Source organism: Stegostoma tigrinum, chromosome 19, assembly GCF_030684315.1.
Source record: "Stegostoma tigrinum isolate sSteTig4 chromosome 19, sSteTig4.hap1, whole genome shotgun sequence".
Taxonomy (NCBI): domain Eukaryota; kingdom Metazoa; phylum Chordata; class Chondrichthyes; order Orectolobiformes; family Stegostomatidae; genus Stegostoma; species Stegostoma tigrinum.
The window spans coordinates 13,312,045-13,328,711 of NC_081372.1; the positions used below are offsets into that span (position 1 = coordinate 13,312,045).

A 16,667-nucleotide genomic window follows, 5' to 3' on the forward strand; every position below is an offset into this window, starting at 1 on the left:
GGTTGCAGAGAAACATAGATAAGCTGCAGAGCTGGGCTGAGAGGTGGCAAATGGAGTTTAATGCAGACAAGTGTGAGGTGATGCACTTTGGTAGGAGTAAGCAGAAGGCAAAGTACTGGGCTAATGGTAAGATTCTTGGTAGTGTAGATGAGCAGAGAGGTCTCGGTGTCCATGTACACAGATCCTTGAAAGTTGCCACCCAGGTTGACAGGGCTGTTAAGAAGGCATACAGTGTTTTAGCTTTTATTAATAGAGGGATCGAGTTCCGGAACCAAGAGGTTATGCTGCAGCTGTACAAAACTCTGGTGCGGCCGCACTTGGAGTATTGCATACAGTTCTGGTCACTGCATTATAAGAAGGATGTGGAAGCTTTGGAAAGGGTGCAGAGGAGATTTACTAGGATGTTGCCTGGTATGGAGGGAAGGTCTTACAAGGAAAGGCTGTGGGACTTGAGGCTGTTTTCATTGGAGAGAAGAAGGTTGAGAGGTGACTTAATTGAAACATATAAAATAATCAGAGGGTTAGATAGGGTGGATAGGGAGAGCCTTTTTCCTAGGATGGTGACGGCGAGCACGAGGGGGCATAGCTTTAAATTGAGGGGTGAAAGATATAGGACAGATGTCAGAGGTGGCTTCTTTACTCAGAGAGTAGTAAGGGAATGGAACGCTTTGCCTACAACGGTAGTAGATTCGCAAACTTTAGGTACATTTAAGTCATCATTGGATGAGCATATGGACGTATATGGAATAGTGTAGGTTAGATGGGCTTGAGATCGGTATGACAGGTCGGCACAACATCGAGGGCTGAAGGGCCTGTACTGTGCTGTAATGTTCTATGTTCTATGTAACATAGGGCTTCTTGCGATAGTAAGCAGGAAAGAACTTCTTTCATTTATACTGAATACAGAAATATAGGAACAGGAATAGACCATTCAACCCTTTGAGCCTGTTACACCATTCAATGAGATCTTAGCTTGTGGCTTAATTCCACATACCTGCCTTTGGCCTATATCCTTAATACCTTTGCTAATGAGAAAAAGCTGTCACAGATTTAAAATTAACAACTGCATCCAGCACCCACTGCCGTTTACGGAAGAGAATTCCAAACCTCTACCACCGTTTGTGTGGGGAAGTGCTTCCTAACATCTGTCCCGAATGGTCTTGCCCTGATTTTTAAACTATGCTCCCTGGTTCTCGAATCCCTAACCAGCTTATCTTTATCTACCCAAATATTCCTGCTAATATTGTGAAGACGTCAATCAGATATTATGGCGGCACGGTGGCTCAGTGGTTAGCACAGCTGCCTCAAAGCACCAGGGACTTGGGTTCGATTCCACCCCTAGGTGACCGTCTGTGTGAGTTTGCACATTCTCCCCGTGTCTGCGTGGGTGCGCTCCGGTTTCCTCTCACTGTCCAAAGTCGAGCATGTTAGGTGGATTGGCTGCGCTAAATTGCCCGTAATGTTCAGGAATATGTAGATTAGGGGGTTATAGGGATGGGTCTGGGTGGGATCCACAGAGGGTCAGTGTGGACTTGTTGGGCCAAAGGGCCAGTTTCCACATTGTGGGGGTTCCATATAGATCACCTCTTAACCTTCTAAATTCTGTGGAAAAATAAATTCAGGTCTGATTTGTGAAATCTCTCTTCATAAAATAACCCCTGAAGTCCAGTTCTCATACTTGTAAATTTACATGGTATTCCCTGTAAGGCCAGTATATCCTTCCTAAGCTGTGATGCTCAGATCTGCTCACGACATTCCACAGGGGGTCTAAACTGGTTTTTATATAATGGCAGCATAATTTCTGCATCCTTCTCCTTTGGATACAAAGGCAAGCATTCCATTAGTCTTCTTGATTATTTTCTACACCTGTTTGTGGCATTTTAAAGATGTGTGCACCCAAAGCCCCAGGTCTCTTTGGACATCCACTGTATATAAATTCATTCCATCGAGGAAGTACTAAAATAATTTAGCCCTCATTAAAATAAAAAGAATGGTGACAGTGAAGCAATGAATCATAGACCCATAGCAATTCAGCATTGAATAATGTTGGTTGTAATTATTTTATTGTTACATTTTGCAGGCTACTCTTAGTTGCCTTTCAGAATCAGAGGAGAGACTCATGGGAATTCTACAGTTGTCTAACTGTGGAAGTTAAATAAATTTGGGACATCATATTATCAATGTCTGGCTGTAAGGAGTGAGCTCAATGAGCTCTCATGTGAACTGCTTATTTTGAGACACTGATGGGATATTCCCTTTGATGGGATGTGGGATTCTTTTAGATTATTAGAAAGGGGACCTAAATTTTGGTGCGATGGGACCATTTCTGGGAGTCTCCAGAATTCCCATGTTTCTTCATGTGGTCAGTCCAGTCAGTAGTGAATATTGTGGAATGAAAAAGGAATCTTTTGTCAAGTTGAACTGAGTATTTTGTTTGCATGCTTGAAAGATAAATTTGTATTCAGTTTATTGGCTGCTTTTGGGACAGCACCCCCATGGTCTATGCATAATTTAACACTGTCAACACCACCAAGTCAGACTGTACAACATGCATGGTCCTTCCATGACAATTATGTGCCATGCTCTGCAGTATACTACAATTAACAGTGTTTCAATCCAGCAAAATACCAAAGGGTGTTGGTTCTGAAAGTGACATACCATTAACCTGAGAGCAGTATCAATATTCACACTGAATTTTTAAATTTAATTTTTACTCCTCTGATTTTTAAATATATATCTCAAGATGTAGGCCAGCAGTAGGCTGCAGTCACATTTTGCATTACTATTTAAAGGTCACATTGCATTGTTCTGACACAGTAAAGACAGCGGTTTTGTTTTCAAATTGATGTTCTGAGTCTATCAGAATTTTTTGGTGCAGATAGTTGATCCTTTCAACTTCTCGATGCTCAAAGAAGGCTGCTGAAATTTTTCTTCGTACACGCAAAGCATAGGCTTCCAAAAACACTGTTACATAAGCAACAGCGTAGAGCAGGCAGACAAAACAGATGACCTTGATGTTAGGGGGAGATGGCTGCAACATGCAAGCATCAGAAACAAAGGTGAAATCCCAGGTGATTTTTTCCATTCGACTTATTAGAGGCCTGGAAAACGGTTTTAATAGTTTGTTGAGGATGAAGGCATCACCAAAAATCACCATCTTTACCTGAAAAAGACCAATTCATATTCAAAATTCATACATAAATATGTACATCACATGCACAGAAAAATACAGAATCCAAAGAAAATTTTAAAGCCATCTTTATCCCAAGCTACTAATATATTGACAATTACAGTCAACTGTGGTGTTAAAATCACATCTTTGTGATGGCAGCACAGTGGCTCAGTGGTTAGCACTGCGACGTCACACTGCCAGTTCAGTTACAGCCTCGGGCGACTGTCTGTGTGGAATTTGCACACTCTCCTCGTGTCTGTGCAGATATTCCTCCAGGTGATCAGGTTTCCTCGCACAGTCCAAAGATGTGCAGGTCAGGTGGATTGACCATACTAAATTACCCATTGTGTCCAGGGATATGCAGGCTAGGTGGATTAGCGAAAGAAAACATTGGGTTACAGGGATGGATTAGGTCTGGGTGGGATGCTCTTCGGAGGGTCAGTTTAGACTTGATGGGCTGAATGGCCTGCTTCCACGCAGTAGGGATTCTCCGATTCTAGAGAAGGAGTAATTATTTTTGGGTTTTAACTGTAATTCTGTAAAACCCCACTCTGCAGGCTTAATTTGGATATCATATATTGTGGACAGTCTAGCTTCCTTGAATATATGTGCATCTTCCTGATTTCAAAAATATTTTTGATATCAACCCATTTGGGAACAACATAGACCAGATTTTCCACATATGCCTGATAAATGCCTGACAGCTAACCATGTTTCATGAGATAAACAAGGAATGGAGCTGGATGAACATAGCAAGCCAAGCAGGATCAGAGGAGCAGGAAAGCTGACATTTCGGGTCTTCAGAAAGAAGGGCCTAGACCCAAAACGTCAGCTTTCCTTCTCCTCTGATGCTGCTTGGACTGCTGTGTTCATCCAGCTCTCACACCTTGTCATCTCAGATTCTCCAGCATCTGCAGTTCCTACTATCTCCTAAGCATGTTTCATGCTGCTTAGTGCTGAGCCATACAACCTAAAATTAGCATACAACCTAAAATTAGCATACAACATAAAAGTAGAGGACTTTAATATGGAAGGAAGAGACTCAGTTCTTGTTGTGAGACCTGTGAAAAAGTTGGAGGTCCTAGGAATCTGACATTGGCGGTGATCTGCTTGGCTCTCCACCCCAGGTACATGCTGCCCCAGAAGAGATGACCATGAGTCACTTGTACCAAGAAGGAAGATGATTGATCATCTGAACCATCACCAGCACAGCTTCCACAACCACCCTCAATCCCAACCCCGCAACAGCCCCGCACTCAACTGAGACCATTGCTAGTGAATTAAATAACTTGAATGTGTTCATGAAGAAGGCCAAACCAGTTGCAGATGTGCAACTCGATCTCCAGCTTGCCCAGACCAGTGGCTGAAGCCTGAGGTACAAATTTGACTGGGTTGGGGTTCCTGGAAAATGTGTGTGTTGACTTTGAATTACCCTTTATGCCTGCACCCCAAGAAATTTCCGTTTTTGTGTACATCATTTGGACCTTTGATTAAATTGTAAATAATTCCCAGCTAGCCACAATGCACCTGAAAAACCATCTCTTGGATTCATTACAACTGTCACTCACTCCCAGCTCATTGAATCGTAGGATGAGGCCATTCATTCCATCATGCCTGTGGCTACCCTTTACAGTTACATGGATTTTCAGCAGTCGAGGCATATAACTTTTGAGTCCTTGAATTTTCATACTTTAAACCACTCCTATGAAGTATATGTGAGAATAATTAGAAGTCTGGCTATAGCCTCCATGTTTTTGCTATTCAGCAGCCTATTTAAGCAACGGTTGGGGAGAAATAGTGATCAAGTTTTGAAATGAATCACTTGTTAGTCAATGGTTGTGGATGTTGAAGATCAGACATCTCAGCTCCAGGGCATCTCTGCAGGAGTTCCTCAGAGTTGTGTGCTAGGCCCAGCTATCTACAGCTGCTTCATTAATGACCTTCCCTCCATCATAATGTTAGAAATGGGGATATTTGCTGTTGATGGGACAATATTCAGCACTGTTCGTAACTCCACGGATATTGAAGCAGTCCATGTGTTACAGACAATATCCAGGCTTACTCAACACCACACAAATGCCAGGCAATGGCCATCTCATATGAGTCAATCTAATCATTGCACATTGACTTTTCATTGCTGAAGTCTTCACTATCAACTTGTTTCATGTTACCATTGAGCAGAAACTCAACTGGTGTCACCGGGGAAGTCCAGAACTAGATGGCATTGGTTTAATTGACCAGGGAAAGATTTAAAAGGGACCTAAAGGGCAAATTTTTCATGCAGAAGTTGGTGAGTGTATGGAATGAGCTGCTGTAGAAGTGGTGGAGGCTGGTACAATTACAACATTTAAAAGTAATCAGGATTGCTATATGAATAGGAAGTATTTTGAAGGATATGTGCCAAAAACTGGCAAATAGGATTCGATCAGTTTGGATTATCTGGTCAGCATGGACAAATTAAACTGAAGAGTCTTTCCAGGCTGTACATCTCGATGACTCTATGACATGAAATATAATGGCTACCAGAGCAGATCAGAGGCTATGTATACTGCAACAAGTAACTGGCCTCCTGGCTCCCCAAAGCCTGTCCACCATCTACAAGGCGCAAGTCAGCAGTGTGATGGAATACTCCCCACTTGCCTGGATGGGTGCAGCTCCAACAACACTCAAGAAGTTTGACACCAACGATGACAAAGCAGCCCACTTGATTGCACACATCCCCTCTCTCACCGACACTCAGTAGCAGCACTGTGTGCTATCTACGAGATGCACTGCAGGAATTCAACAAAGATCCTCAGACAGCACCTCCCAAACCGACAACCACTTCCAACCAGAACGATAAGGGCACCACACACATGGGAACACCACCGCCTGAAAGTTCCCCTTCAAGTCACTCACAATCCTGGCTTGGAAATATATCGATCAACCTTCATTGTCTGTGGGTCATATTCCTGGAATTCTGTCCCTAAGGGCATCATGAGTCGATGTACAGCACATGGATTGCAGTCGTTGAAGACAGCAGCTCACCACCACCTTCTCAATGGCAGCTAGGGGCAGGCAATAAGTGTTGGCCAGCCAGCAGGTCCCATGAGAGAATAAAGCTTACAAAATAAGATTGTGGCTGATCTTCTACTGAAACACCATTCTCCCTGCACTATCTTTCAATCATTTTATTGCATTGAAACATATCAATCCTAATTTGAGCCACCTAAGCCCTCTGGGGTCGAGAATGTCAAAGATTCACCACCGTCTGAATTAAGAAATTCCTTCTCAACTCAGTCCTAAATGGCCCTGGCGTTTCTTGTGAGGCTGTGTCCCCTGGTTTTACAAACCTCAGTCAAGGCAAACATTGTTTTGTAACTACCCTGCCCACTTCTGGTAAGACTTTTATTAGTTTGAATGAGATCAGCGGCGAATTCTTTCATCTATTTGATCTTTCCTCCTCGGACAATCAATTATTAGAACAGTAGTCGAGCCATTCTAGTAAATCTCTTTCTGAATCTGAATAGTGTGCCTGTTCTACAACAGTAACTCACATTTTCTATTGTATCCATCTCATTTTTACAATGGAGTGCAGGACTATTTACACCTGACTCCCAAGTATGATCTGTCATGTTTGACATTAGTTCATTGCATTCCATTTCTACCTCTCTAGAAATTAATCCCAATACTAAATTTATTTATCTTTTAATTGCATTATTGATGTGAATGTCAACCAAAGTTTCATTTTGTCTCCTGGAGGAAAACAGAATTCAGAAGAGGTCATACTTACATTGAACTTAAACTCCAAAGTTATTGGTACAGGTGGAAGACCAGCAATCCAAAGCAAGAAGTTTGAGGTCAGGTTGTGGACAATGAAATCTGCTGCAATGAAAATTGTAGACAAGGATAGAAATGCTGTACAAATCACAAGTTGTTTTACACATCTGGCTGCCTCATCCGAAGACATCTTCAACCCTGTGGATCGGATTAGCTTTCTACTTGAGGTGTGACAACGTTGGACAAGTTTTGCCTTGTCTGTCTGCATGAGCTGAGCCAGCCTGCCAGTTATATATACATTGTCGAACTGCAGATCTGTCAGATATCCCTTGAGGTACCAAGCTGATTTTAGAGAGAGATAGAAGAAGAAAAAACCAGCTAGTACTCTGTTGGTATTCAAAGTTGTCTCATCAAATATGGTCTGAATTGTAGAAATATTGCCTTGGATTTCATTGCCAATGATATGTAGACGGTTCTTGATTGCTGATATATCGATGTCTGAATTAACATACCATTTTCCTTTTGAAGTTGTAACGACATTGCTCTCAGATATTTTTTTGAAGAGCGTGGCTATATCTGCATCCATTAATGTTTTAATCTGCTTTATAATGAGTGTCGAGTTCACAAGGCTCTGCGATGAGGTCAGAGTAACGCACTGTAGCACTTGGAGAATCATCTTGATATTGCCCAGCATGTTGGGGATTATGTTGATTGCAACAAGCATGAAGCATGTGGAGATGAGCAAATCACGACCTTGTTTAGTGCCTAATGTGGGGATCACCATCGTGAACACACAACGTACAGGATGGACCAGGAACAGAAGCAGTAACATGGCACCTGTGAATATGCAGGTTATTACATTGGATGCCAATGATCCGTATTTTAGAGATGAAAACAACCAGTTATGCAACAGTGCACCAGTGATTGCACATATACTGGAACATAACAGAAAGAGGACAAGTAGTTCTCTCCAGTCATCTGGAGTGGGTTTAGAGAAAGAACCCCATGCAAACCGCATCAATTCCTTCGCTTTCTGAGCCCATTTGCTCATACGGGAAATGGAGTTCTCCAAATGAGAGTATCTGCAGGGGAAATAAATTAATCTTTAGCCAGTGAATTCTTTAAATTGGAAATTCCATTGCAACATGTACTCAGAAAAGCAGATTCAGACTAAGCGTGACCCTAATTAGACAACCAGAAATTTCTGCCTGAATTAGGGTGATGAAAGTCAAACTGATTGGTGCAATGAAAAGTTTGCCAAGGCCGTACTAATCTGGCAAAGTGAAATTCATTAGAAAACAGAAAAAAAAATCTGCAGATGCAGAAACCAAAACAGAAAGTGTTGGACAAACTCAGCAGGTTTGGAAACGTCAGTAGAGAGAAAAACTGAGTTAACATTTTGAGCTCAGTGGCCCTTTGACAGAATTTTCTGTAATTCTATTTGTCTCTCGGAAGAAAAAAATCACTGCCTTTTCAGTATCAGGTCAATACAGGAGCATTAAAAAATGGTGTAATGATAAAGGTTATTTCCTGCATAAAATGCTGTGCCCTGTAGTAAGGACATGGTGCTCAGCTTCAACTCCATTGTCCAGCTCTCTAAAACCCTATAGGCCTCCTCCTGGAGTAAACTGCTCCCCATCCTCAACAAATCTCCTCTGGCTGCTTCTCTCTGCATCAAATTTGGTGAGACGGCACCTTCGGGTTGGGGTACACTTTCAATTACATATTTACTACAGGCAATTGCCGCTGTCAGTGGGAAGGTTCTCCTTGGAGATGGATCTGGCACTCAGAAACAATGCTTCCTACCCACCCCAAAGTGAAAACTCAGTCTGTATTTTGTACAACAACTTTTTGGATGCAGCGTTAGAAAGGAATAGATATGTTGAACTCAGTTACATAACTCAGACGGGAATGAAGTCAGAACCTTTGGGTTGCAAGTTCGACACACCATTACTTCATTCAGACGAGATTAGCAACTGACAATTAGTTTGGAATTGCATGCTATACAGTTTTTATTGCGTGGCTAACTTTTGACCATGCTAGAGTGACAAAAGCCTGCTCCTTCATCTTCTTTTGCTACAAGGTGAACTCTATGGAGGCGAGGCTATGCAGCGTTGCAGCACACTACCATATTTCAGTACCGTAGCATTGGTTCAATTTCTTATCCAGGGCACAGCACCGTCACAACAGAGAAAATCTCTGTCCTGTTACATCTGTTTACAGGTATGTCACAGTTTTGTGAGTCAGAGGAGAGTGCTTGCCACCAAATCAAGTATTACTAACAATCTCATTTTGCTGTTCTTGCTTTGTTATTCAGGGTCACAGAAGATTGACAGAAGCCATTTATCACGGTAATTAAAGTTAAGCGACTGTTCTTTGATAGGCTGTGGAGATAAGAAGGAAACAGGCAACACGTTAAAATCGATTTCACAACTTGGTAGGGTTTCAAGTCATAGCCTCTGGCTTGTTAGTTAAATTCTGGGTTACTTCCTCCCTGTCAGGTTACCAACGGGCAGATGGTTCAGGTTGTATGCTCTAGAGTTTGCTGCTTTGGTCTACTTCTGACTACATTGTACTAGGCCTAAATATATTGAAGTAAAATTTATTCAACTAAAAGAGGAAAGCACTGTTTTTATTCAAAGTACTAGCTTCATACTGAGGAAAGAATTTTCTTTGAATTTTATTTCTTCTGAAAGCTACCTGCAAGGAGACACACATACTAGCATATCCCGAACCATCTGGAACATTTCTATAGAATACGCTGAGTGTGGGATTTCAGGACAGTAGTGAATTATTTGATTGTGGCAGCAGCCTTTGGAGCTTTGATCTTGTGTGTGACTTGTTAGAGTTTGAAACCACAAACTAGAATTGGCAGGCCAGCAAGTGAGGTCCTGGTCTGGCAGCTGATCTGGTACGATGAGCTGCATGCGCAAAGTACCGAGATAATGGTTTCACTTCCCCAAGATTTAGGAATAAAAAGACCAAAAAAAAACTTTGTTGGCTTTTGCATTTTGACCTTCTTTTAAAAGTTATCTCTTTAAAATTAACAGCATTGGTGCAATGCAGCAGAATTGTTTGCATTGTGTAATAGCTGTATTCTTCATCAAATGTTGTGTTTTGTACATTTCTGTCACTTGTCACTGAGTTAAAACACAGCCCTTCACTTGGAAATTCCTAGCAGCAGCCGTGCGATACATGAAATCTGAATTCCTGACAGTGTTCTCTGCATTGTACTATTTATTTATTTTTGTTTCCTGCGGTGTAACTTTACAGACAGCAGCACTTGTTATCCTGAATATCATCCAGCCCCAGGCTTTGTCTCATTCCATTTGTCGCTGAATCCTCATCATGTCATTTTTCCTTCTGGATTATGCTATTGCAGTGGAGACCCTGCTGACCTTGTGTTCTACTCTCCACAAACTTAAATTCTGTTGCCTGTGCAGGCCATTTGCATCAGACCCCACCATTCACCAATCATCCCTTAGTTTGCTGACCTAGCTTGGCTCCAGATTAAGTAACACTTCAATTTTCAAATTCTCATCCTTCATATCAAGTCCATCTATGGCTTTGCTCTAAGTCATTAATTTCCTCCAGCCATCCGAATAATCATAGTTCTCTCATTCTGGCCTCCAAACACTCCCTGGGGTTAATTGTTCCATCATTCATGGGCACCCCTTCACTTGCCAAGACCGTTTACTCTGAATTAGCTCCCCAAATCTTTTCCGTTTCTGTCACACTTTTCTCCATTAAGTTACTTAGTAAGTATGCCTCCTTTACCAAAGTGAAAGTAATCTATTGCCCTTCTGACTTAATATCCCCTCATGAGACCTGTGCTAAAATTTGCTTTGTGATGATCCAGTGAAGTACCTTTGGAAGGCTTTATTCCATTAAAGGTGATATACAGATGCAAATTCTTGTTCTTTTTGGGTCTTACCATACAATGCAACATTTTTCTAATCCTTCCTAAACATGAATACATATCAGCAACAAGTAATTTATTATAATCAGGAGCAAGAGCTCAGACTGATTTTAATCCTGTTCCTCTAACTGAGACATTGTGAGTGTAATTGTTATTGGCTGGATGGCTGGCTTGTGACGCAGAGTGATGCCAAGAACATGGGCTCAATTCATGCACCAGCTGAACTTATCCTGAAGGTGTCTCCTTCTCAACCTTTCCCCTTGTCTAAGGCATAGTGACCCTCAGTTAAACCACCATCAGTTGTCTCTCTCTCTGTCTCTTTCTTTGTCTCATGAGAGATCAGCCATATGGCCTGGTAAGACGGTGGTGACTTTACCTTTAGTTCAGCATCAAAGCAGGAGTTGAATCTGGGGCTTTTTGATTAGTATAACTTCGTGCTGGGACAGACACTTTACCCACGTGGCCACCAACACGGTACAACTCACTATTTGACAACTTATTTTAAAAAGAACCAAATGTGCAATAGAGGTTTTCTTTGTGGGTGTTATTTGTAATAGTGAAATCATTCCGTCCTCACTGTGGCTTGGCAACTTTAATCTTCTGCCTGCAGATTCTGGAGAGGAGGGTTGCAATAATTATGGAGTTTACGAATTAGAGTCCAGGAGAGGAGTGGCGGTGAGTTGATATGGTGCAATAGAATATATACTTTAGTTTCTCATTCAATTCTTTAAGCTTCATATTTGAGCAAAGAGAATAAATGGCATCCATCTGTTCCAATATGAGAAGCATCAGAGTCCTCTTTCTCACTCAAATTCACTGCCGCAACCTTATAATGATCAGTAGCTGGAGCCCTGCTAATTTTGCACCACCCTTAGAAGCGTCCTATTTGGAGTTACCTCATCATGTCCTGTCTCAGATGGCATCTGTCTCAGGCTGACCTGGTGGAATAAGTAAATGGCGCAAAAGCTCTTTTTTTGAATGGTGATGACTACAACAAAAACATTCACCCTTTTGTTTAGAATGGAAAATGATACACCAAGAAAACCAATAGAATTTACTTACTTGTGCATGTTTTTGCCAGCAAAGTGATGTTGTTTCTTGTCCTGTGTTGTCACTTCAGATGTAAATGTTAGCAGTCACGTAGTTATTCCAATTTCCACATCAGGAAGAGGAATAGGTGTCTGTTATAAACTGTCCCCCATCTTACGATCCTCCTGTCGAGCTCAACAATCATGTACACAGGTACTATCATAAAGGGACTTCACAGCTTCCCCACTTACATAATACTTTGATTATTTTGACAACTCATTGTTTCCTCTTTCTTTGAAAACAGTACCTTTGACTTTGCTACCATATATGGATTTAGATCGCAGAAAGTGAAGAATAAACAAGTGGAGGAAGTCTGTGCTTATCAATTTCAAAGATAGTTATGTAATTTACAAGAACTATTGCAACAGTACTAAACTCTTACATGTTTGGAAATGTGCCTTCTGCACCCTGCAATAACATACCTCAAAGTTCACCTCAGGAGATAAGTTTTAAGGTCCTGAACTATCACTAGGAAGAACCAGTTTGGCAGAAATCACTGGACCTCTTTGCTTCTCTACTTCTCTTTCCTCTTTCAAGATGCTGTCCAAAAGTAACCAGGCTTTCAGTGACCTGTTCTCACACCTCATAGTATAGCTGGATGTAAAATTTTGTTTATCGTGTTCCTATGAAATGCCATTGGATTTTTCTACTTTATAAACACTATATAAAGCAAGTTCTTGTAGCATGCAACTAGCTAACAAGATTCTTGCTACATCAGCAGTGATCTTTGGGAGCAAGGTCAACTCTTCTGAAGCTCTTGTGAATGTTTTTCAAGTTAACGTGGATTTCTAAATAAGCACTTGATAAAATGCCACACAAGAGACTGGCATGTTAACTTACAACTTAAAAGGGGAGGTAGCAACATGGATGCAATATTTGTTGAGTGACAGCAAAATGAGAGCAGAGTTGAATATTTGTTGTTTGGACTTGTGGAGGGTTTATAATGGAGTTGAAAACAAAAAAAAAGTTGGAGAACACAGCAGGTCAGGCAGCACCCATGGAGAGAAAGCTTGCTAACGTTTTGAGTCTAGCTGATTCATCTTGATGGAACCATCTAGACCCGCTGTGATCTCCAGGATGGTTTGTTTTCAGATCAGATTCCAGTATGTGCAGCAATTTGCTCCGACCTTATCAGACGGTCAGCTTTTCTGCTCCTAAGATGCTGCTTGGCCTGGTGTGTTCATCCAGCTCCACATTATGCTATCTCTTGCTTCTACCTTATGGTGGATTTTGCTCATTGTCCATGTTAGGTCTTCTGTCTTGCTCCCTAAATATTAATCACCTCGGCGTTGGCGTACAAGACGCAGTTTCAAAATTTGTAGGTGACATGAAACTTGCAAGTATTGTGACTGAGGAAGATTGTGTTAAACTGGAAAGGACATAGGCAAGTTTGCCGATAAAATGTAATATAGACAAGTGTGAAGTGGGGCACTTATGGAGGAAAAATGGAGAGAGGCAATATAAAACGAAGGGAAAATTCCAAAGGTTGTGGGTGCATACATGCATAAATCTTCAAAGGTAGCAGGAGACGCTGAATTTAAAATAAAGCAAATGGCATCTTGGACTTTATGAATAAGGATATAAAGTACAGCAGCAAAGAAGTGATGTTAAATTTGTATAAAACGCTTGTTCAGTCCCAAGTGGACGACTGCATCCAGTTCCAGGTGCCACATTTTGAGAAGTTTGTGAAGACATTGGAGAGAGTGCAGATGGCGGCGGGGTACGTTGTTCCATTGGGAGCTGCATTCTGCTCACCAGTTCTCTGTCTCTTTCTTTCTTTGTCCCTCCTTTGTTTTTCTCCCTTCTTCTCTTCCCCTCTGTAATAATTCTACCCCCTCCCCACTGCATGCCCCCATCCCCTTTTAACTATCTACCGAGGGAGTCGGGAAGGAGCCGGGTCATGACTGGGAGCTGGCCGCGCGGGTTGTGTCCTGCAGTGACGGCGGATTGACAGTGGCCCAGCGCAGTGTGGCAGCCCCGACTGGGGCTCTGGTGGAGGCATGACGAGGGCCGGAAAGCTCGGAGTGCGACTGCGGCAGTGGATAGGAAAGTTGGACTCTCTTCGGTCATCTTTTCTTACCTTGTTCTAAGTTAATGTGAGTGGCACCCACTGTGTCTGGCTAAGGTGCACAACTTTTCAGGGTGTTTTTAAAATGCATACACATTCCAAGAAATGATTCGGTTCTAAAGACGCCTAGGAATTGTCGCAAGGATGAGAAACTCCAGTTATGTAGATTGATTGGAGAAAATGTTCCATTTCCCTTGGAGAGCAGAAAGTTAAGCGGAGATCAAGATGTGCAAAATCATGAGGGAGCTTGAGAGATTAGAGTTCCCATTGACAGCAGGATCAACAGCAGAGGAAACTAACCTAAAAATGATTGACAAAAAGAAACAAAAGCTGCACAAGGAGAGTGAGTGATCAGGCTCTGGACAGTAAATTGAATTGTATCATTACCTGAAAGGAAAGGTTTGCAGGACTCTGGGGAAAGGCAGTGGGGTAAGTGACACTGGGTGACTTGTTCTTGAAGACAGCCAGCACAGATGTGACAGGCTGAATGTCCTGCTCATGAGTTGTAAATGTACTCAGCTTGATTGGCTGGTTTGTAATGCAGGCTGGGTCTCATGGCCTGTGTTCAGTTCTTGCCCTGGGTGAGGTGACCTTCTCAACCTCTCCCCTTGCCTAACATACTGCGACCCTCAGATAAAACCAAACACCATTTGTCTCTCTCTAATGAGATGCAACTGTTACACAACTAAGAGTCATAGAGCCACATTGTATGGGACCAAGGTGGCATTTCCTTTGTTATATTTCAATAAGCACAGTTTATTTTTAATAATGCCTTTGAAATAACTCCATGGGCAGTACATGGATTCTGACCAGCTAGCTTAGAGCCAGTCCCTAGAGTGAGTGGGAACTCTAACACACTTGTTTATATCTGTCAGCTGGGGCTCCCTGATTGGACCAGGTTAACAGCCCCAATCAGGGAGCTCATACTCTGTTAGATCCATCTGGCCAACCTCATTCTCATCACTACAGCATTGAATTTATAAATAAAAATCTCCAAATTTACAAATACATTTAAGATTAATTGCTGATTCTGTCATAGCTGATCCTAATTGATAAAAGTAGCAGCCAATGAAACCAACGCCAATAAACACTGCCATTTAAGGCTTGCTAAATCATACTGATATGAGCTTGCAAAAGACTTTGATGGCAAGTTTCATCAGAAAAGTACTGTAGTAGGGCTGAGTGAGTGCAAAAACATCAATCTTAACTAGGGTGAAATGACTAATCATCAAGATTTTATATAGCAAAAAATCTATGTTTGAATTTGGATTAAATTCTAAAGCCTTTAGTAGAGATGGTGCAACTATTAGTTTGTATGCCAGTTTTCAAACAGATTTGCATTCTGCAGTGAATTGTGTTTCAATTTGAGAGATAAGTACAGGGAAAGAGGATGGTGATGAAATGAAATGCGCAGCTCCTGCTGAGATAAAGTTTGAATTTAACAAACCAAATGTAATTTCAACCTAAGATAACAAGGTGAACACAGCAGGCCAAGCAGCATCAGAGGAGCAGGAAGGCTGACGTTTCGGGCCTAGACCCTTCTTCAGAAAATTTTATGAATTCCGGCCTGCTGCGTTCACCTAACTCTACACCTTGTTATCTCAGATTCTCTAGCATCTGACGTTCCTACTATCTCTGAAATAATTTAAACCTAAACTGTTATTGGTCTTTGATCAGCCATTAACACATGCAATGTCACTAGCTCCAGTAGTCACAATCTCAGATGTTTCCCTGGACAGAGAGATAACATTCATCAGCCTCAACTCTCTACAAATTATTAATGGAAGTTCAAACTCTTTATGCATCTCTAGTTGCACCCACTGTCCTTGCTGACTCTTTATGGAATGCTTGACTTATTGTGAACAAGACCGACAGAAAAAGAGGGAATTCTTAGATAACACAAGATGCCTTGTTGCTTTATTGTCACATTTCCTATTTCAAAACTGTCTTAATCATTCTGTTTTACAAAAATAAGTAAACAGAAAGGAATTATATCCCACGTCCGCCAGTTCAACAGAAGTTGAATAGCAGTTGGCTAAAGTAGACCTTCACTCCAAATTCAAGTCTACCATCAACATTGCAGTGCGAGATCATTGGGGAAGAGTGACCATAGTATGGTTGAATTCTTCAGAGAAATGGCAAGTGTCACAACTGAATCTGGGACAAGAATCCTGAACTTAAAGGCTAACTTTGATGTCATGAGACATGCATTGGCTAGGATAAGTTGCCCAAAGACATTTAAAAGGTTTGTGGTGGATAGGCAATAGCAGACGCTTAAAGAATACATGAATGAACTTCAACAAATGTAAACCCGTGTCTGGCATTAGAGTAAAATGGGGAAGATGGCTTAACCAAGGGAAATCAGTGATAGTGTTAAAGCCAAAGAGGAGGCTTATAAATTGGCCATAAAAAACAGTAAACCTGAGGACTGGGAGCAATTTAAAAATCAGCAGAGGAGGACAAAGAGTTTAATAGGGCAGCACAGTGGCTCAGTGGTTAGCACTGCTGTCTCACAGCACCAGGGACCCAGTTTTCATTCCACCCTCAGGGGTGGAATGGGGTTTACACATTCTCCCCGTGTCTGCGTGGGTTTCCTCTGGGTGCTCTGATTTCCTCCCACAGTCCCAAGATGTGCAGGGTAGGTAGATTGGCCATGCTGT

At 41.8% G+C, this 16,667-nt stretch overlaps 1 protein-coding gene across 1 annotated transcript; it reads right to left on the reverse strand.

Annotated features, from left to right (window-relative positions):
* Positions 1–2,748: 2,748 nt before the first annotated feature.
* Positions 2,749–12,076, reverse strand: LOC125461568 (osteoclast stimulatory transmembrane protein). Its single transcript, XM_048550489.2, has 3 exons — positions 11,913–12,076; positions 6,945–8,013; positions 2,749–3,163 (listed from the first exon to the last, which is right to left on the reverse strand). The coding sequence occupies exons 1-3, from the start codon at positions 11,918–11,920 to the stop codon at positions 2,783–2,785; spliced, it is 1,458 nt and encodes a 485-aa protein (XP_048406446.2). The 5' UTR covers positions 11,921–12,076; the 3' UTR covers positions 2,749–2,782.
* Positions 12,077–16,667: the final 4,591 nt, after the last annotated feature.

Excerpts from the sequence above, each read along its gene's own strand:
- LOC125461568 (XM_048550489.2), bottom strand. Across the intron at positions 3,164-6,944 it reads CTTTGGAGTTTAAGTTCAAT|GTAAAGATGGTGATTTTTGG; the intron begins GTAAGTATGACC and ends GGTCTTTTTCAG.